The sequence below is a fragment of the Astatotilapia calliptera genome, chromosome 7, assembly GCF_964374335.1.
Source record: "Astatotilapia calliptera chromosome 7, fAstCal68.1, whole genome shotgun sequence".
NCBI classification, from domain to species: domain Eukaryota; kingdom Metazoa; phylum Chordata; class Actinopteri; order Cichliformes; family Cichlidae; genus Astatotilapia; species Astatotilapia calliptera.
This window is the reverse complement of record NC_137428.1, coordinates 45121515-45143125: the sequence shown is the minus strand read 5'-3', so window position 1 is coordinate 45143125 and position 21611 is coordinate 45121515. Positions and strand designations below refer to the sequence as shown.

The 21611-nt window shown below is 41.2% G+C and overlaps 1 protein-coding gene across 1 annotated transcript in view; it reads right to left on the bottom strand.

The window, feature by feature from the left end:
* cttnbp2 (cortactin binding protein 2) overlaps positions 1-21611 on the bottom strand; it is a 92933-nt gene that overhangs the window by 23565 nt on the left and 47757 nt on the right. Inside the window, exons 4-6 of the mRNA XM_026174721.2 lie at positions 18482-19907; positions 11117-11425; positions 65-164 (exon numbers count right to left, since the gene is read on the bottom strand). Coding sequence (XP_026030506.1) covers positions 65-164; positions 11117-11425; positions 18482-19907 — 1835 coding nt within the window. The remainder of the gene's footprint in view (positions 1-64; positions 165-11116; positions 11426-18481; positions 19908-21611) is intronic.

Sequence of the window (21611 nt, the reverse complement as noted above, 5' to 3'; positions counted from 1 at the left end):
TTTTTTAGAAGTGACAAAATTGTGACCACTCTGGCTAAAAGGCTTTAAAACCATATGAGCTCACCTGCTATGGCCATGGGCAGCAGCAAAGTGTAAAGGTGTGAATCCATTCTCATCCGAAACATCAGCAGGCAATCCCGAAGACAGCAGCAGCTCCACACAATCTGACAGAGAGAGGAAGATGGATGAATCTTTTGTAGTCTGCTGCTACACAAACATGACTCAAGTTTTGTAACAGCATACAGAATTAACAAAAAGACTGTAAAATATTTATGACATATAATACAAATACGATCCATCAGGGCAAGCAAGGCAAGCAGCACTTCTCTAAAAGTCTATAAATCATCAAAGAAAATCAGAGTGAAATTAATCTATCGAGCTCAGTCTTAAACAGTATTCTGCCCCATATGCACTAGCCTTTAAATTACTATATTATCTTATAGCAACAGTTGCCTACTGTGTCTGGACCTCTGCTTGCCCCAGTTCTACCGCAATCTAAATTTGATGGTTATGTCCGTGTCCTGTTAACAGACTCAAGCTGGGCAGGCCAAGAGGCCACAAGCTTGTTTGTTTGCACATCTGCATTAGGGCTGTGTGATATGACCAAAATCTCATAACCCGATATAAGAATTCTATTGTCCGATAACGATATAAATCACAACATTTTCTGTAAATTCTGTGAATCTCCGGCAGCTCGACTTGCGGCAAGTGTTTCCAGCTGTGCGTCATGTAGCTGGAGTCGAGTGTTTTAACAGATGCATGAAACGATACATTTTTAGACATAAGTTGTAAAGGCCAGTTTTCTTAGTGAGTATTTATTACACGGTGTGCTGCGGGGAAAAGCCTGTTCTAACGTGTGAGTCTAAGGTCTATTTTTTAGCACCTGGCGGCTCTTTTTTAATTCTCATCCGATAATAATCTGCTCTTTCACGTGATTCAGTTTATTTTGAAAAGTCTCAACAGGATCTTGAGCTTTATTGTGAAAGGTTTATGTGGAACATAAACAAGCAGACACGGCTCTGCTTTCACTGTTTGGAGATCAGTTACCATCTGTGTTTGTGAAAACAGTGCTGTCATTAGCAAGGACAGTCACACAACAAGCACAAAGAACTGTGCAAGTCTTGAACTATCCTTCAATTTCCACATTTCAGCATATTTTGGTTGGAAAACAGGAAATAGATGCAATGATGTATTGAAACATAAGCAAACAAATGGAAATACAGTATATAAGGAAAAACCAGAGTTTGTACAATTCTAACCAGCTTGAAAGTCAATATTTGGCATGACTATCTTTATTCTTTAGCACAGCCTGAGCTCTCTTAGGTAGCTTTCCTATACATTCTTTAAGCAGCCTTCAGGAATCGGTCTTAGGGTTCTTCAAGAACATTCCAAAACTCTCCTTTTAATGTTGACGGCCTTTTGTTCCACCCTGTCTCGATGATCCAACGCTGCTTTAATAATAGTGAGTTCAGACTTCTGTGGAAGCCAATCCATGCTTTTATGCACTGGCAGTGCGTTTGTGATCTTTTCTTACTGAAAAATGAAGCCAATCAGACACTTTCCAGATGGCATAGCTTTGCAGATTAAAATCTAACAGTACTTTTCTGGGCTCATATTTCCACCAATTTAACAAGATTCTAGTGGTGCAACGGATCACGGATGATTCGTAATCCGAACCGATCCCACTCCACGGTTCGGCACGCACGTGATCCGAAGATTCGAAAAAGAAGGAAAAAAAAGTATGTGTATGGTGCGCGTGGTGGGTCTGTCAAGCGATAGTTATGGCCAGCACTAGCGGTCCAAGTGGAGGAGCAGAGAAGTTTGCGGTATTTAAGCAGCCCTTTGCTGCCCAGTCCGACCGGCCTAAAGCTATTACAAAAGCTATTGGGGTGTTTAGCTGCAGACGGGAGGCCGTATTCCCTTGTGCAAAACAAGGGGTTTAAACTATGATGAACGTGCTTAGCCACGCTATGATATCTCGTTCGCGTCCACTTTAGTGGCAAGATCGTTCCAAGCATGTATGAGCAGGAAAAATTTTAAGTTATGGCTGAACTGTCCCAGGCATCTTCTGTTGCCCTAACTACTACAAATGGGTGGACCTCCAGGGCAACGGAAAGCTACGTGACCGTGACAGCTCATTATATCACAGCAGAGTGCGACATAATGAGCAGTATGTATTATTGTAGGGTCTACCTTACAATATAAAGCGCCTTGAGGCGACTGTTGTTGTGATTTGGCGCTTTATAAATAAAATTTAATTGAATTGAATGGTAGATACAAAGCCCTGTACTGCCCTATATTGTACCATAATTTTTTTTTTAAATAATTGCGTGGAATGAGTCTTGAGTTGAATGCTTTTAACAGGCAAAAAATATTTCAATAAGTAAATGTAAAATTTTTGTCTTTTTTCTTTTTTTGCTGATCTGAAAATTTATCCGATCCGTGACTTAAAACTGATCTGATCCGAACGGTGAGATTCTTGATCCGTTGCACCACTACAAGATTCCCAACACCACTGCCTGAAATGCAGCCCCACACCATGACAGAGCCTCCACCATGTTAGTTTCACGGCTGTAGATTGGCTGTTGTATCTCTGTCTTGACCACCTCTGTAAGTATTGACAATTTGAAACAAGCTTTGATTCAAGCCTCTACAAGACATGTTGCCATTGATTTTTTTAGTCCAGCTCTATTGTAATTTGACACACACAGAGAAAGGACTACAATGTCAGAAAACCTACTATAACATCTCAGAGTGAGAACCACAGTGTACACTGAACTCAGAGCATAGAAGCCACTTTATCTTGTTGCCATGGATACTGTAGGTAGTGTAATATGGATGGTATCGCTGGACAAAAAGAAGCAAAACAATTATGAGAGAGGACTTCTATGAATCACTGAATCCCTTCGCAGTTATTGAATTGGAATTTTAAAAAAGAAACTTGTGTATTTATTACAAAGACACAGTTTTGTGTTACAAAGACACTTCACTCCAAAAATCTTTTTCATTTTGTAGAGCATTTGTCCATATAGATTTTGTTTTAAATGGGGGGGCGGTGCTCAGGTTTGGGGTAACTGATGTACAAATATCTACCTAAAATCAACCAATTGGCACTGTTTTATGCCAAAATGTATGTGTGTTTATAAAAATATATCAGAAATCATGAGCCAGTAACTCAAAATTCTATAAACCTTGGGAGGCCAGTTTCAAGTACACACGCACACACACACACACACACACACACACACACACACACACACACACACACACACACACACACACACACACACACACACACACACACACACACACACACACAGTGTCCCTGTGCAGAAGGAATGAGAGGTTCATCTTAGCATGACATCATGTAAACATTGATAGTGTTTGATTAATGCTAGCAAAATGCACGTGTGTGTTGGTTGGTGCATCCAGGTCATGATTCTGGGAAAGGCATGTAAACAATGGTGCTGAGTTTTTCCATTTCATGTTTGGAGCTTTGTGCAATCCATGACAAGTGCCCTCTAGTTCCACTATTTTCATGTGAAAGCAGTCATTTCTAAAACCCTTTCATCTTTTGAAATAAAACGAATAAGTGAGTGTGAATGTGAGAGTGAATGAATAGTGGTATTGTAAAGCGCTTTGGGTGCCTTGAAAAGCGCTATATAAATCCAATCCATTATTACAGTTTTTTACAGACGCTAGGACACATTTCCCAATACTTAGGTCACTTTTGCAAAACACTTCACACAATTCTCCTAACTGACCATCAGCTTGGCAAAGCAGTTCATTTCACATTCAAAATGCACTACAACTACCAAAACACTTCATTCAGGTCTCAAATAACCTCATTCTTCCAGAACACTAGCAAAGGTTGACAGCCGACAAACACACTTTGTCACCCACAAAACAATGACCTAAAAAACACTAACAACATGTAGCATTACACAGTGTTTTCTTGTGTAAAACAAGGACACATCTCTGTTTATAATTTCAATATATGTTACTGGAATGAATCAGACATCATGCAGAATTCGTTAATATTTGTTTATGTATTTTTATTTTTTTGCACTAAGTAATCCCAAAATATAAGAATTTGTATACACACCATCCACTGATACACATACAATAGTAATGCTAATCTACTCGGTCTTCTCCATTTGGCCACAGGTTCTCATCCACATCACATCTCATGTCATCTAGGGCAATACACCTAGGAAATAATCTTCTGGGATGCCAGAATTGAAGGAGTTGAAAAATTGAAGGAGTAACATCTGTGTAGATGTTCATCTACAATGAGAATCAGCTGTGGCTGGTTAAACTGCATTTTTAGATTTAAAATATGTTTCAATAAAATATTGTTGTTGAATTTTGCTGTCTTTTTAAGTTTTGCATTATGTTATTGTTTTGGCCATAAGTTTAAAAGTTTTGAAAACAGTATGTAAGCACATGCAAAATGTCCTGTCCGTACAAAGATTTTTGGCAGTTGTTGTGTCTGAGTGAGAAGATAATTCATGAAATTTGAGAGATGTAGTCATTGAATGCATTTTGTGCCAAAACAATGATAACTGGTCCTCAGTTTAGCCCACATAGACTTCTGTTGTGCTCACTGTGTGAGGAGTTTTGCAAACGTGACCTAAGTATTGAGAAATGTGTCCTAGCGTCTGTAAAAAACTGTATTATTATAATAGCGATTATCAGCTACTACGGACCAGAAATTTAATCTCCAGAAATATGCTACAAGAAAAGGTGTTGTTATCTTAAAGTCACGGGTTTAACGAGTAACTCTATCTTATGCATTTGTTTGGCTTGGGTAGGGCTGTGCAATATGATCAAACTCTCATATCCCGGCTTGGGTGTATTTACTCTGTCCGAGTTCTCTGTTCAGTCTGATGATAGTCTGCGTATACCTGTGAAGATGAGAACTGGGCCCTATGTGAACAGCTGCTTTCTCTGCCCACTCTCTTTGTTTCCCTCTCTGTCGCACAAGACCGTTTTCTGTTTTCACTTTGTTTTTGGTGAATAAACTGTTCATCTTTGCATCTAACCTTGTGCTCTGTCCTGGGTTGTTGGAGGCTTTTTGAGCCAGCCATATTTAAAACATATTTGAAACAGGGAACTCAAACCAACTCTCCCTTTTAACATTTATCATAGAGTTTCTATCACCAGATCCTCCGAAATGTCCAATATTCTGAAATATTGCAAATATTGGACAAAGAAAGGACAATAAACTAAAAACAATATCAATTTGTTTTCACACGAGTGTTAGCTATAGGGGTGGTTTAAAAAAAGTTGTACTGTTATTGTACTGTCAATCTTAAACGAAATAGAAAGAAAATCCCATTAAAATGTTGTATGTTTAAAAAAAAAAGCAATAAAGGAAACCACTAATGAGATCCTACAGTTTTGAAAGCTTGTACTCTCTGTTTGCCAAAACAAAATGTTAAAGTACCTGCAGGTATGTTGTGGTATATGTTCCCTTATCAAAGTCTCAACTACGTATATATAGTCCAAATACACAAATGTGCCTTTAGCTTTGGAAATGTCCAATTTGTAGAAGAGTGAAGGAGGATAAGTAAAGGGCATTATTCAAATAATTAGATCAAATCAGAAGGAGAGCTCTTATGTGCATTTGGGTATTTCTGAGAGTGTCCTCTCTGTGGTGGCACACCTAATATAAGCCTTCAGTGCAGCTGTCCTTCAACTGCATTTGTCATGTTCATGGATCAATGATCCTCAGCTGACAACTGGGTATTATTAAACATCTCAGCAGGGAAGCAGATCATAAAAGGCCTGCATGTCTGTGTGTCATTATTCTGCATGCATTAATTATTCTGTTTTTGTATGCAGGGTACTGTGTTTGTGTCAGGTGGATGAGCATATACTCTGTGCTGAGGTTACAGCCTTGACATGAAAGGCTCACAATCTCACTTAATGGCAGCCAACATAATGCGATGAGTCACAGCTCACCCGCACATGTCTAAGTGTTTATCAGCATCAGGCCTTTGTCCTAACTACATCTTCATACAGCTGCTGCAAAGAGCACGTCCTGCCACTGCTATGCTACACCTTATGACCTAACTCAGCAGTTCCCCTTAGAATGTTTCAGTTCATGGTTTTGGCTTCCCAGCTCTTGCTTTTCTGTTTTAGTATACTTTCCTTTGGGTTACAGCTATCAACTCTTTTCAGTACGAAGACCCTAATACTGTCACTCTATACCTGCTTCTCACCAACAAACAGCAGAGAATGTCCGAAATTGGCTGGTGAAATTGGGGAACAATTAGCAAGCTAGGCAGCTCCCTTTGAAAGTGGAGGAGACCAAACCTGAGCTAAAATCACTCCAAATACATGCAGTTTTACTAAATACACAGTGGATGTAAAACAAAGGAAACGTTTGCAAATAAGCTCATCTTTTTGCTAGGTTTTGGGCCTAGAGATTCTTATTGAGATAAAACTACAAATACACTGGTGCCAAACACCAACACTTTTATTAAAACATGCAGGCACTCTAAATGGTATACCTTAAGATTTGACTGATTTTTCTGATTTACTGTTTTTTACTGATTTCTGTGAGAATGTGAATGTCAATGCGAACCTGTCCAACTCAGTTTATGGAAGTGACAGCCAAGTGAAACTGAATAATTAAACTGATATGTTACTTGGGCTTTTTACCAGTTTATTTGACCAGTTTAATCACTTACACTGTCAGCAGAGTATTAGCTGCAGTAAATACAAGAAGGCTTTGTGGTTAAACTGTTTTACAGTTTTTAAGTAATGTCACAACTACATACTTTTACAAGAAACAGGAAAAGGGCAGCAACTCAGTCACTAAATCAGTTAAGCCTAATTTGTGGAGGCAAATGAACAAAGCCTTTGTGTTGTTCCATATGGTCACATCTGAGTGAGGAACCCTCTTCAGCGTCTTATTCAAATGCAACTCCTAGATGGCTGCTTACAGGAAAGGAAAAGCATTATTGTAGTCGCATATCTCGCAGTTAATTCAACCTCTAGGGCCTTTATCGAGTTTGCTTGTTCATTTTATTCCATCCCACGGCACCCATGAAGGCACAGGTCCACTAACAGAACTGTGTGCTTGTTAAAATACACGGTGAATAGAAATGCTGATAAGCTAGAAGTTATTTGAAATGGGACAAGAAAAACGTCTGAGTAACCGAAGCTTAAACTAATATTAAAGGCTTCAAAATAGACAAAAGCAAACAAGAACAAACCTCAGTTGGTAAACCGTCTCTCAGAATGCAAATCACACTTTCAAAGCCATTACCTTTTTATTTTACTTTAATGAGCAGAAAAAAGAAAATACTAGGAGCAGAAGGAAAAATGCACTGTTTAACTATGGTGCACGCTATTTACATATACAATGTCATTAACTAGACAACTCACTGAAAACCTTATGCATCATTGTGATCAGCAGTTCAGCACAATCAATCCAGTGTTAATTCTTTGTTTGTATTTTAGCCTATCACCTTTTATTCACAGTCAATACAAATCATCACGAGCTCCTTAACTCTTTAACGATCAATAAATAAGTCAGCCCGTCAGCCAACCACTCACCAAACCTCACATTAGATCTCCATTGACAGTGGGCGAACACACTATATTAAATTTGCCAAAAAGATAAAAAAAAAAAAAAAAAAAATCTGAGTCTAAAAGCCACACTATCCATCTACATCTCCCAAGCTGCAAAAAAGTATCAAATTCAAACAGAGCTAAATCAGATTCAGACACCTGGGGCCCGTTCTTCGTACCTCGCTAAGTAGGTTAGCCGGATTAGATTGTTGACGATTTCGCGTGATCCTGGATCAGTCGGTTCCCCGAAGCTCATCCGGGACTTGCTGTCATAGCAACAGAGCCGTAAGCGTAAACCTGCTCGGGAGCAGGTTTACTTTATGTAAACAGGATTAGATCGCGGCCACGCAGGTATGTCCGCGTCATTCATACGAAAGCAACAGCGATATTCCACCACTGTTTCACCATAAATAAATAACATCAATGTAACTAAAGACAATGCAGCACCTGATCCATTTATTGATTTCACACAGGTCATTTCCTAAAAAAGGGAAATGTACTATTAACATTCTATTACATGTATGTGATTATTACAGATTTAATTCATATTTCAGAGTAGCAATTGTAAATTACTTCGTGTAATCAAGATGAGAGACCACGGCTATAAAAGCGAAGGTGGATTTGGGAAGTCTGTCGCAGCCATGTCCTGTCCGTTTACGCGAGCCACCCATTGCGGAAGGTGCAAGATTGATAAGGAGAGTGTTCAGAATTCAGCGTATATTGCGGGATAGATAGGATCCTTTAGCTCAGCGCGACAGTGTGCTCATAGAGAGATATCGATTTTCCCGTGAGGGTATTATTTACTTAACCAACTTGTTGACGAGGGGGTGCAGGACCACCACCTGTCTTTTGTTGCTCTGCCCTTTTCTTGGTTGCTGTTATAAACAAACAGATTATTCCAGGGTCTCTTTCCAAGAGACTAAAAGCAATATAAGTGATAAATATTACCATTCTGTAGAATATTCTTATATTTCACTTTTACCTGTTCCCATGTTCTAGTGGGTCCTGTCGTGGCTCTAATGTGACAGAGGATAAAATATAACATATTATAATATAATATAATGTAATATAATATTGGATAATATAGTGTAATATAATAAATCTACCCTACCGCCTACTGGTGTTGGCCAGAGGGGCCGATGGCGCGATATGGCAGCCTGGCTTCTGTCAGTCTGCCCCAGGGCAGCTGTGGCTACAACTGTAGCTGCCTCCCCCAGTGTGTGAATGTGAGAGTGACTGAATAGTGGCATTGTACAGCGCTTTGGGTGCCTTGAAAAGCGCTATATCAATCCACTCCATTATTATTGTTATTATTAAATTACTTACGAGTTTAATTTGTCAGCAACTTCCTGCCAGCCCTCGCTCCTTGCTTTTGCAGCCTTTGCAGTGTTCCCTTGCGTTCTGATTAAACTCTGAAACTCCTGAAATCCCTCACTCAAGAGTTCTTGCTCTGCTGCCGAAAAATACCGAGCCGAGCGCGCTCCGTCGACATTTTCGCCGACCAATCAGAGGGTTGCCGATCAATGTTTCTACTATCGATGCGTAGCCCCTTTTACGACACCCAGTGATGTCACATTACTGCGTCCAGCTGTAGTAATCGTCAACAGCAGGTGTGTTCGGGGAACCGGATTAGCGAGCTCACGGTTAGCGCGATGATTTGATCTTGGATGTTTCATTTGATCTTGGATGTAGTAAGCGACGTACGAAGAACGGGCCCCGGGGCCCTATTTCAGGAAGCCGGTTTAGTGCAAACTCTGAGTAAGTATACCCTGAGTTAACGAAAACTCTGGGTTTTCGGTTTCACAAAGCGAGTTTAGATTAATTCTGAGTGAGTTACTATGACGACACACTCCGTGAAGCTAACCTGCCCCCTAGCAGGTTTACTTCAACTAACCCTGACCTTCTCCGCCTCTTTGTCGGAAACCTGACTGTAGGAAGTGTCAGACATGGCGTGCCCCTTCCTTGAAGAACCAGTAGATGTTGAAGCCCAAATTCTCCGCAGAGCTCTCCGCGTTCGGACATTTTATCATTTCCTGATGATTTCCTGTGTGAACGTTACCGTTTTTCAGCACAATCTATAATTGATTTGAATAACATGCTCAGGCCTAATATTGCTCATGTGACACATCGCGGACATTCTCTCAGTTCTGTACATATTATTTGTATCGCACTTCGGTTTTTTGCAAATGGGAGCTTTCTGTATAATATTGGTGATGCTGAGCACGTTTCCAAGGCTACCGTCTGTCGGGCAGTCAGGAATGTTACAGTTGCACTGAAACGTCTCCTGTACTCGTTTGTGGTGTTCCCCGGTCATAGACCCACAAGATTTATCAAAGAGGGATTCCACAAAATTGCAGGTATCAGGATGAACGAAACTTAATTCATGATGTGGTGATACTTGAACTACTACTTAAATTTTACATTTATTCTCACGGTTCCCAGGCGTGATTGGCTGTACAGATGGCACTCACATTCCAATCATTGCTCCTTCAGTAAATGAAGGAGACTATGTGAACAGGAAGTCTTTCCACAGCATTAATGTACAGGTACATAGTTCCCTGTAGCATTTCAAACTAACAAATTATTTCATTATAGTAATGGATGCTAATTTGTGTTCTCTGCACTGTGAAGATCATATGTGATGCTGCCAACATTATCACAAATGTGGAAGCCAACTGCTCAGCCTCTGTGAGTGGTGGTGGTGGTGGAGGACCCCCACCTGTTTTTCGGGCCTCCGCTTTTTTTCTAGTGGCTATAACGGGTCACATTTGAGCATACAGAGTAAGCAAATATGTACTTGTAATGTGCTCAGATAATTTCAATAAGTGCTTACAGAGGGGAAATTAATGTAGCCTCTAACTGCAATTGATTTACATGGGACAAACAGACCAAGCACTATGGCTCATAATACAATTACACCTCACCTGTTTGGACTATATTTTTACATTTCATTTTTACTTGCTGCCAGGAACGTTTGGGGCCTGTTGGGTTGCACCTGCGCTCACATCACATCACAAAATAAAATGTATGAAATAAAAAATAAAATAAAATAATATATAATAAAATAACGTGTTAAATGGGTGGAAATCCCTAGATCAATGTTTAAATTAACACTCACGCATTGACTCTGTCGGCTATGTTTTGCCATGCATGCTCACTTTCTTTTGCAGCTGAGGCTGTGTTACTTTTTTCCCGCAAAATTTGCATGTTATCGGCATATGCTGCCATCAGAATTTCGGCCTCAAGCGCTGTAAAATACATTGACCGCGCCTTCTTTCCCTCCGTCTCCATGGTGACTTGCTTAATCTGTGCTCCACTAATCAGGGCTTCATGTATCCTCGTGCGCGCGCTTCACTTGGGGTTAAAGCAACTCCGCGTTGACTGAACCAATTGTTATCAGCCTTTCTGAAACCGAATATTCCGAGTTGGACAGTTCGGGGTTACTCAACCCTGAGTATCGTTTTTCACTCTGAGTTTTCTAAACCGGCTTCCTGAAATAGGGCCCAGGGCTGATGAATCAAATTCCACTTACCTGTGTGTCCATTCTGAGCAGCAGCAAACAAGGCAGAGGTTTGGTTGTGGTTGAGGTCATGGTTTTGATTAAGATGACTGGATTTTTTCTCCATGGTGGTGGTAGAGGTGATTTTGGTGGTAGAGGTGGTACTGATGGATGTGGTGGTGGTAGTGGTGATGTCGTTGGTGGTTGGTTCTGGTTGGTTAAGCAGCATTGACAATAAAGTGACATTTCCCTGGGAAGCAGCTTGGAGGAGCAGGGGTCGCCCGCCGTCCAGGGCAGCAGGCCCACTGCCACTTAGAGAGGAGACTACGGAGGGACACCAGCCTGCAAGGGGAATGAGGAGTAGGAACAGGACAGGTTAAACTGGGAAGAGGAAGAGCAGGAGGTAGAGGAAACAGCTAGAAGTGCTAAGTGTTGGAGCGCAAGGGTGTAAGAAGGTGGAAGGAAAGGACAGCATATCTGTTTCACTCATTCAAAATAGTCTGCTTTGTCAAAGCAGCAGACAAAGTTGCAGTAGTTTACCATTTCCACCACAGAATCCTAGAATAAATGCTGTAAACAGCTTATGCTGCCAAACACTGTTCAAACTCTTCAATCTTCATTCTTCTTCTTGTTGTGAAGATCCCACAATTTTAAATATAATAAAAACGAAAGCTGAATTTGGAAGAAACACCCTTCAGTCATGTTATAAGAGTTGACGTTGCACAGTGTGTCCATCAGAGGGCACTCTGCAACTAGATGTCGCAAACACAAAAACAAGCTGATCCAATTGGACAGACGAGTAAATAAATAACTACTCCCTCCTTAATGAAACATTCGTGTCTAAAAGAAAAAAAAAATTGACTGATGAGTATATCAGAATACTGGATTTTTAGATCACCAAATATCTTGAAAACAAAATCTCAAAAAGTCTGATTAGTGTCTAATGAAACTGAAGCATCTTAAAAATGTATAGTTTAAAATTACTCAACTCAAACCAAGACACAGACTGTACTTAATATCAGAATGTCTGGAATTGCTAATTGCTTAGTTTGTCACCACAGAAAGGAAACCTTTTAAAATAAGCTCTCAGTTAGCTTCTGCTATTCTACCTCAAAGATATTACAAAACACATATATATATATATACATACATACATATATATATATACATATATACATACATATACATATATACATACATACATATATACATATATACATATATACATATATATATATATATATATATATATATATATATATATATATATATATATATATATTAGGGGTGCAACGATATTCGTATCGATATTGAACCGTTCGATACAGTGCTTTCGGTTCGGTACGCATATGTATCGAACAATACAATTTTTTTCAATTTTTTTTTTTTCAATTTTTTTTTTTTTTTTTTTTGTGTCCCGTTTGGATCTATAGCCATCAGAATTGTTGTCTTGAGGCCAAGAAAGATGCCAAGAGGATTTATTTTAAGTGGATCATCATATTGGTCCATTTGATTGACCTTTATTATAATTATGAATTTATTTTATTTTCAGTTGCAAACGGGACAGACATGACTGTGGGATAGGACAGGGGGAAAGAATGAAAGAAAGAGGGGGAGAGAAAGAAAGAAAACCAAAGGGGAGAAAAAAAAAAGAACAATACAAAATTTGTAATTTATTTTATCAACTTTCCTTCTGACGATGCTGTCTGTGTTGAGCGCTCAGTGAATCTGCATTTGACTACTCCGCCTAGGCTCGAGAGTGCAGCCTAGGCGGAGTAGTCGAACGCAGATTCACTGAGCACTCAACACAGACAGGATGGTCAGAAGGAAGAGCGCAGGGCAAGCTAGCGAGACAGAAGTGGACCTCCCCACCCTCATTCAGATCTGGCGTTTGGAATTATTTTGGTTTTCATGTGACGTATGACCCTGAAGGTAAGCGAGTCATGGACTAAAGTAAAACAGTATGTTGGATGTGCCATGCAATGCTCAATTACATGGGTGGGAGCTAGTGTGTTAGCGCAGTTAGCTCGTTAACATGTTGGCCGTCTAGCCCCTCTGTATAGGGTAGCTCGTTAACGGAGATTTGCCGTGTTGTGGCGTTAAGGTTATTTCAACGAGATTAACCTGAAAGCACTAGTGGGAACACAACGAATATGACTGCACATTTACACCGACATCATCCTAGTGCAAAGACAAAAACAAGCATGCATGCTACAAACTTTAGCCGAGTCATTTAGACAGCTGTTAGCACAGGATTCTCCTTATGGAGACCTGATATGTTTAATATGCTGCTGAGAATATAGCCCAGAAGAAACGGATAGTATAGCTTTTATTTTGGAAAGAGACATTTCTCTGTAATAAACTCTCTTTTCCAAAGATGAGTGATTCCTCAATCAGATACAGGGCTGGCAATATCGCTAGCCCGACGTCCCGGGGCTATCTCTCCCCTGCCTGTCGGGCTATTGTAGGAAGGAAAAATATATGTCAATGCTTTTGCATTCTTTCAGAAATGTAGCTGGGTAATTATGTCATTGGGTGAGCCACTGTCAATATGTGACATATTGAAATCGTGTTTGAATTTGCGCTTGTTTTTTTGCTTTCACTTTGCAATCGCGCGAACTGTGTATAGAGAGCGACAGCACTGATCTGTGAGTGATGATAATTTGTGCACCAATTCCTCTGACATCGTCTTATTAATTGTTAGCTTACTATGCAAACATGACAAGTGAAATCTCCTGCAGCTTAAACATGTGAGAGGTTGATCGCGCAGAGAATCGCTGAGCTTATGTGAGTGCGGCAGGATATATATTTCACTACGATGACCTGGATGATTGAGAACCTTCAAAGACAGATATATATTTTAGTTCTGCTGAGCCAAATAAGACAGGTCAGGGTGAAGAAGTGACAGCCAAAGAAAAGCTTACCACAAAACGGAGAAGTTATGACAAATCAGACTATAAGGCAAAAAGAAAGTGCAGCTTTATGGTTTCATGGACAAAAGAATTTCTGTGGCTGCAATATGACGAGCTAAAAAACAACACGCACAAGGGTTAGGGTTAAATTTAAAAACTGTACTTTTGTGTTAAAATATATATTTATAATTTTAATAAATGACAAATTAAAAAGGCATGAACATTTTTTTTTGTATCGAAAAAATATCGAACCGTGACACCAAAGTATCGAACCGAACCGAACCGTGAATTTTGTGTATCGTTGCACCCCTAATATATATACATATATATATATACATATGTATACACACATACACACACACATATATATATATACATATATATATACATACATATATATATATATATATACATACATATATATATATACACATATATATATATACACATATATATATATATACATATATATACATATATATATATATATATATATATATATATATATATATATATATATATATATTTTAGGGGTGCAATGATATTCGTATCGATATTGAACCGTTCGATACAGTGCTTTCGGTTCGGTACGCATATGTATCGAACAATACAAAATTTGTAATTTATTTTATCAACTTTCCTTCTGACAATGCTGTCTGTGTTGAGCGCTCAGTGAATCTGCGTTCGACTACTCCGCCTAGGCTCGACAGTGCAGCCTAGGCGGAGTAGTCGAACCTGAGCGCTCAACACAGACAGCATCGTCAGAAGGAAGAGCGCAGGGCAAGCTAGCGAGACAGAAGTTAAGCTCTCCTTACAACATGGACCTCCCCCACCCTCATTCAGATCTGGCGTTTGGAATTATTTTGGTTTTCATGTGACGTATGACCCTGAAGGTAAGCGAGTCATGGACTAAAGTAAAACAGTATGTTGGATGTGCCATGCAATGCTCAATTACATGGGTGGGAACTAGTGTGTTAGCGCAGTTAGCTCGTTAACGTGTTGGCCGTCTAGCCCCATGCACGGGGCGATCGGCGGTAGCTCGTTAACGGAGATTTGCCGTGTTGTGGCGTTAAGGTCATTTCAACGAGATTAACCTGAAAGCACTAGTGGGAACACAACGAATATGACTGCACATTTACGCCGACATCATCCTAGTGCAAAGACAAAAACAACAAGCATGCTACTAACTTTAGCCGAGTCATTTAGACAGCTGTTTAATATGCTGCTGAGAATATAGCCCAGAAGAAGCGGATAGTATAGCTTTTATTTTGGAAAGAGACATTTCTCTGTAATAAACTCTCTTTTCCAAAGATGAGTGATTCCTCAATCAGATACAGGGCTCGCAATATCGCTAGCCCGACGTCCCGGGGCTAGCAATTTTTCCAGTCGGGCTACCAAAATCTATCTCTGCCCTGCCCATCGGGCTATTGTAGGAAAAACATATGTCAATGCTTTTGCATTCTTTCAGAAATGTAGCTGGGTAATTATGTCATTGGGTGAGCCACTGTCAATATGTGACATATTGAAATCGCGTTTGAATTTGCGCTTGTTTTTTTGCTTTCACTTTGCAATCATGCGAACTGTGTATAGAGAGCGACAGCACTGATCTGTGAGTGATGATAATTTGTGCACCAATTCCTCTGACATCGTCTTATCAATCGTTAGCTTACTATGCAAACATGACAAGTGAAATCTCCCGCAGCTTAAACATGTGAGAGGTTGATCGCGCAGAGAATCGCTGAGCTTATGTGAGTGCGTGTGTGAAAGCAGCAGGATTTATATTTGACTACGATGACCTGGATGACTGAGAACCTTCAAAGACAGATATATATTTTAGTTCTGCTGAGCCAAATAAGACAGGTCAGGGTGAAGAAGTGACAGCCAAAGAAAAGCTTACCACAAAACGGAAAAGTTATGACAAATCAGACTATAAGGCAAAAAGAAAGTGCAGCTTTATGGTTTCATGGACAAAATTATTTCTGCAATATGACGAGCTAAATAACCAGGGCTGCACATAAGTGGTCCGCAGGTGCGCATTCGCTGTCAAAATAAAAAACACGCACAAGGGTTAGGGTTAAATTTAAAAACTGTACTTTTGAGTTAAAATATATATTTATAATTTTAATAAATGACAAATTAAAAAGGCATGAACATTTTTTTTGCATGGAAAAAATATCGAACCGTGACACCAAAGTATCGAACCGAACCGTGAATTTTGTGTATCGTTGCACCCCTAATGTGTGTGTGTGTGTGTGTGTGTGTGTGTGTGTGTGTGTGTGTGTGTGTGTGTGTGTGTGAGTAACAACTAAAGTTACATCCTGCGGTTTTGTTCCAGGAATCTGTGGTTTCCTCGGCCCCACTTTTCTCAACGTGAGATCAACTGTAATACCTAAAACATTATTCTTGTTACAAGCAAGCTAAACTCTAAAACCTAAAACAGTTTCCATAAATGTCCTTTAAAGTTTAAGCAAAAATTCTAACCAATAATGGCCTGCACTGATGACAATTAATTTAACATATTTTATACATCCCTCTGTTGTGTCTTTGATTATTTGAATTTTAAAGTCTAGCTTACCAGAGGATTTGAAAGAATTCTTGAGGTAACTATTTATTTTTACTATATACATATTTTTCACATTTTTTGTGTTGAATTTGTTACCCTGCTGTGACAAACCTGAAGCCTGCAAAAAACGTCTGCGATTTAATCAGCTTGTGAAGCTGCAGTCTGGACAGAAAAGCCTGTCATCGCATCTGATTAATACACAGCAAGAAGATAGATAGGTCTTTAAGTACCACAAACACAATAGACAAATATATATATATATACACATATTATTTAGTCAGATAATGTGAAAACATACACGGACTAAAAAATTACCACTGCAAACAAGACAAACAGATGAAGTTAAGAGAAAACATCTAATTACCAACCCCAACAACTGCGCTCTGACTACTAACCATGGGCCTATTGGGCCTGTTCAGAGTTGTCATACTTATTTTACTGTGGCAATTTCTGAACAGCATGGGTTAAAAATAGGCTAAAGAAAGTCAGAGTGAAGAATTTGCGTGCTGAAGTGTGTCAAGACAAAAAGACACAGATTAAAAAGAGTAAAGAAAAAATGCAGCATCAAATCTCAAGAAGACGAAGAAAGCCCCAGCAGTTGTTCTGGTTGGAATTTTTGTGGTTTTGGTGCAAAAGTAGGATAAAAACAAAAGCTACAGAAACATGTATGCTGACAGCTGACTTTATGGTTTGGCTTATAACTGTGATAAATATGTCAAAGTGTGGAAGGATTTCTTTCATACTACTCCACAGCTTTGTCACATTTGTAAGTGGGACATGCTGCAATCGAATGCAAGAATTTCATAAAGGCTGGCAATAAAGGTGTTGGATCTGCTATTTTCAAAAAAAGAAGAAAAAAAGTAAGATATGGCCATAAAAACATAGTCAGGTTTTTCAGCTGCATGACAGATTCTTAAATATAAGGTGCTTTTCCATTTAAGGCATTTTGCTCTTGCCAAAACATACAGTTACATGAACAGATAGATCACTATATAATGCATATATGATATATATGATATATATTAAATATATATCATGGTCATGGTTTTGTAGCTTTTGCTATACCCTGGTGGAAATCTGGGAAAAAAGACATTACTAAGTGTTTCAACCAGACAATACAGAAATATTGAACCTAAACATCAAAATAATACCAAAGTTCTAATAAGCTGGATCTAACTTTAATCACACCACACAGTGCAACCAATAAAAGCATGAAAATCACATTACAGTGAATATAAAAGCTAACATTTATATCAAAGCGAACAAGTTGCATACAGAGTGCTGTCAATGGGAAACAGTCAGTCAGACTAGTTAATGGAAGCTGAAACAGGAAGGAGTGCAGGAAGTGGAGGAGTAATCATTGCATGCTACTGGAGGATGGAAAAGGGGAAGGGAAGGAGAGAGCAGCCTCTGGCATCAGCTTCAGAGAGGATAGGGGGTTATTTTTAGAAAGCCCAACAAACCAATATGAATACAAGAGAGCATCGGGAGGGGCGCTGGCCTGTCTCAGTTCACCCTGAAATTCTCCTTTTGTTAACCTCTTGTCTCTGAGCAACAGTCAGACACATCCTAGTGACATGATCTAAATGTCTGCTGCTGATACTGATGCTGACATGTCTAATGTGACATCATGGGAGATGAAAGGTGCTCAGGGGGAGGGCACATTAAAGGCAGAGAAGGAGAGATAAGTTGAGAGAAAATGCAGTGAGTAGCATTGGATCTTGTAAGGCTTTTCAGGGTTGGGGGGGCAAGAACATAAACCGAGCTGACCCATGTGTCGTTTCTGCAGTTATACCAGTTTTCCTGTGAACTGATCCTTATGCTGTCCTAAGATAGGCAAGGCTAGGATCTTGGAAAGACAGGTAAAGAAAAGAGGCAGTGGGCAGAATTGGAGGGAGATGCAGCAAAAAGGAGCCCCTTTACCTGATGCTGTTGCCAGGGGGCTGCCTGATGAGGCACGGGGACTACAGGAGGATGGAGCACTAATGGAGGAGGAGGTGGAGGGGGGGTTTATGGAGGAGGGGCTACTGACAGTGGTGGCAGAGCTGATGACTGGGGGGCACTCTGAACATGCTGCTGTTGGATGCCGCTGAGGGCCCCGGCCAGGCCCTGGGGAACGGCACGGGGGGCAGGCACCCACCTGAGAGGCCGTCAGGGCTGGGACCAGGTCCAAGGCCGGTTTTGGCGGCAGCTGGGGTGTGGCTGGTTTTAACCCAGCCCCAGGGGTGCGGCTGCTGTCCCCCACTCCCTTGATGGGTGGATGAGGAGGAGAAGGTGTCTGGGAAAGCCCTGGCTTTTTGGGAGGTATAGGAGGAGGGTTTCCCCTGTCGATCCTGGCCACCGTGGGAGACTTGAGGCCAATAGGGTGGCTCAGGCGGCTGGGAAAAGGGCCTCCCTCTGAGGCAGAATGGGGCAGGCCTGGACGCAGGGGTCCAGTCCCTCCTGCAGGAGGGCTGGTGAAGCGTGAGAGGACCTGCGTGACGGTGTGACGTGCTTGCTGCTTGGCAGCAAAGTTATCGCGGTTGGTGGGAGAAAGGTCACGAGCTGGAGGACTCTGGGATGCCGTGCCATTTTGGTCCTGTTCCTGGAACTTGTAGCGGGCAGCCTGGACACGGGGACTGACCCCGCTGGGTAAGCCGTGGGGGGCATTGCCCTCTGAGCCATTTTCTGTCTGTGCCAGTCCTCCTGAGCTGCTGTGGACGATCCCCCGGCCAGTCGTCTTTGGCAGGCTCAGGCCCACATAGTTGGCAGGGGTTGGTTTGACAGGTATAGTGAGAGGGGACTTCTTAGGACCCTCCACCTCTGTGGGAGGCAGGTCCGTTTGGCAAGACGCTGTTCGAGAACTAATGGGCTCTGTAGCTACAGAAACAGACGTCAGAGCTTTAGGTTTGGGTGGCGTACTGGTGGCAGCAGCAGGTTCTGGTCTACTAGCAGCAGGCAGACCAGCTCCATCCTTGCCTTCACCCCTTTCAGTCCTGAGCTGCTCCACCTGCTGCCGCAGACTCAGGCTTTCTGACTCCTCACGGCCCAGCCTTGCACGCAGCTGTTCACGCTCCGTGTCAAACTCTGACAGCTGCTTCTCCATCTTTGCCTCCATCTGTTGGCTGCGCTGGCGCTCAGAGCTCAACTCCTCCTGGAGTCGGCCAGAGGTGCGACTCTCCTCATCCAGGCGAGCCTGGAGTTCATCAAAGCGCTGTGACTCCTCTACGACCCGTGTGGCAAGCTGCTTGCACTCTCGGACTAGCATCATGACAATATGCTTGTTCTTCTCACGCTCATCCTTCAGCTGTGCCGTCAGCTTGCGGTGCTCCTGCTCTAAACTCTGGAGCTGCAGTTTCTCCATCTCCAGCTGAAAAAGAAAAGAAAAGACACACGAGGTCTGAGAGCAGTATTACAGATCACAGACATTATAGCTGAAACTTGAATATATACACAATAAGAAACCAAGAAAGAAATCACGCTAAGTAATTCAGGTTACATGTGTGCAGATACAAGAGGATATAATTTACCTCTACAACGTCTTTAGTGACAGTATTACAAATCAAATCAAAATCAAATCAAATCACTTTTATTGTCACATCACATGTGCAGGCACACTGGCACAGCACATGCGAGTGAAATTCTTGTGTGCGAGCCCCACAAGCAACAGAGATGTGCAAACACAACAACACAAACGAGCAAAATACAAGAATGGCCAACCTGAAACTAATAAATATATGTACAATATATAATAGTGTATGCATTTCTGGATGTGTATACTAAATATTTTCCTACGTGTGTGTGTGTGTGTGTGTGTGTATACACATTTTTACAAATTAAATAGTAAAAAAAAAAAAAAAAAAAAAAAAAAAAAAAAAAAATATATATATATATATATATATATATATATATATATATATATATATATATATATATATATATATATATATATATATATATATATATATATATATAATAATAAATAAATAATAAATAATATACAGAGTTGAATATGTGCAAAACAAGTGGCATTTATATACAGTATGGAGTGCATAATGTTGAAGTTCCAGTAGTGAAGCTGAGGTGTCTATGACGTGTTCAGCAGTCTGATGGCCTGATGGAAGAAGCTGTCTCTCAGTCTGCTGGTACAGGACCGGATGCTGCAGAACCTCCTTCCTGATGGAAGCAGTCTGAACAGTTTATGGCTGGGGTGACTGGAGTCCTTGATGATCCTCCCCGCTTTCCTCAGGCAGCGCTTCCTGTAGATGTCTTGGAGGGAGGGAAGCTCACCTCCAATTATCCATTCAGAGCACCGCACTACTCGCTGGAGAGCTTTGCAGTTGTAGGCGGTGCTGTTGCCATACCAGGTGGTGATGCATCCAGTGAGGATGCTCTCAATGGCACAGTGATAGAAGGTCCTGAGGATGCGGGGGCTCATGCCGAATCTTTTCAGTCTCCTGAGAAAGAAGAGGTGCTGCTGCACCTTCTTCACTGTTTTGTTTGTGTGTACTGACCACGTAAGATCCTCAGCCAGATGTACTCCAAGGAACCGGAAGCTGCTCACTCTCTCCACAGCAGCGCCGTTGATGGTGATGGGGGTGTGTACTTCTCTGCACCTCCGGAAGTCCACTATCAACTCCTTTGTCTTTGCGACGTTGAGGGTGAGATGGTTGTCTTGACACCAGTGGGTCAGGGCGCTGACCTCCTCCCTGTAAGCCGTCTCATCACCGTTGGTGATAAGACCCACCACTGTAGTGTCGTCCGCAAACTTCACAATGATGTTGGAGCTATTAGTGGCTGTGCAGTTGTAGGTGTAGAGTGAGTACAGGAGAGGGCTCAGTACACACCCCTGTGGAGCACCAGTGTTCAGTGTGATGGGGGATGAGGTGATGCTGCCCAGTCTGACCACCTGGCGTCTGTCAGACAGGAAGCTAAGGATCCAGCTGCAGAGGGAGCTGCTCAGTCCTAGATCCTGCAGTTTCCTGTCCAGCTTCGAGGGAACGATGGTATTGAATGCTGAGCTGTAATCTACAAACAGCATCCTCACATACGTGTCTCTCTTCTCCAGGTGTGA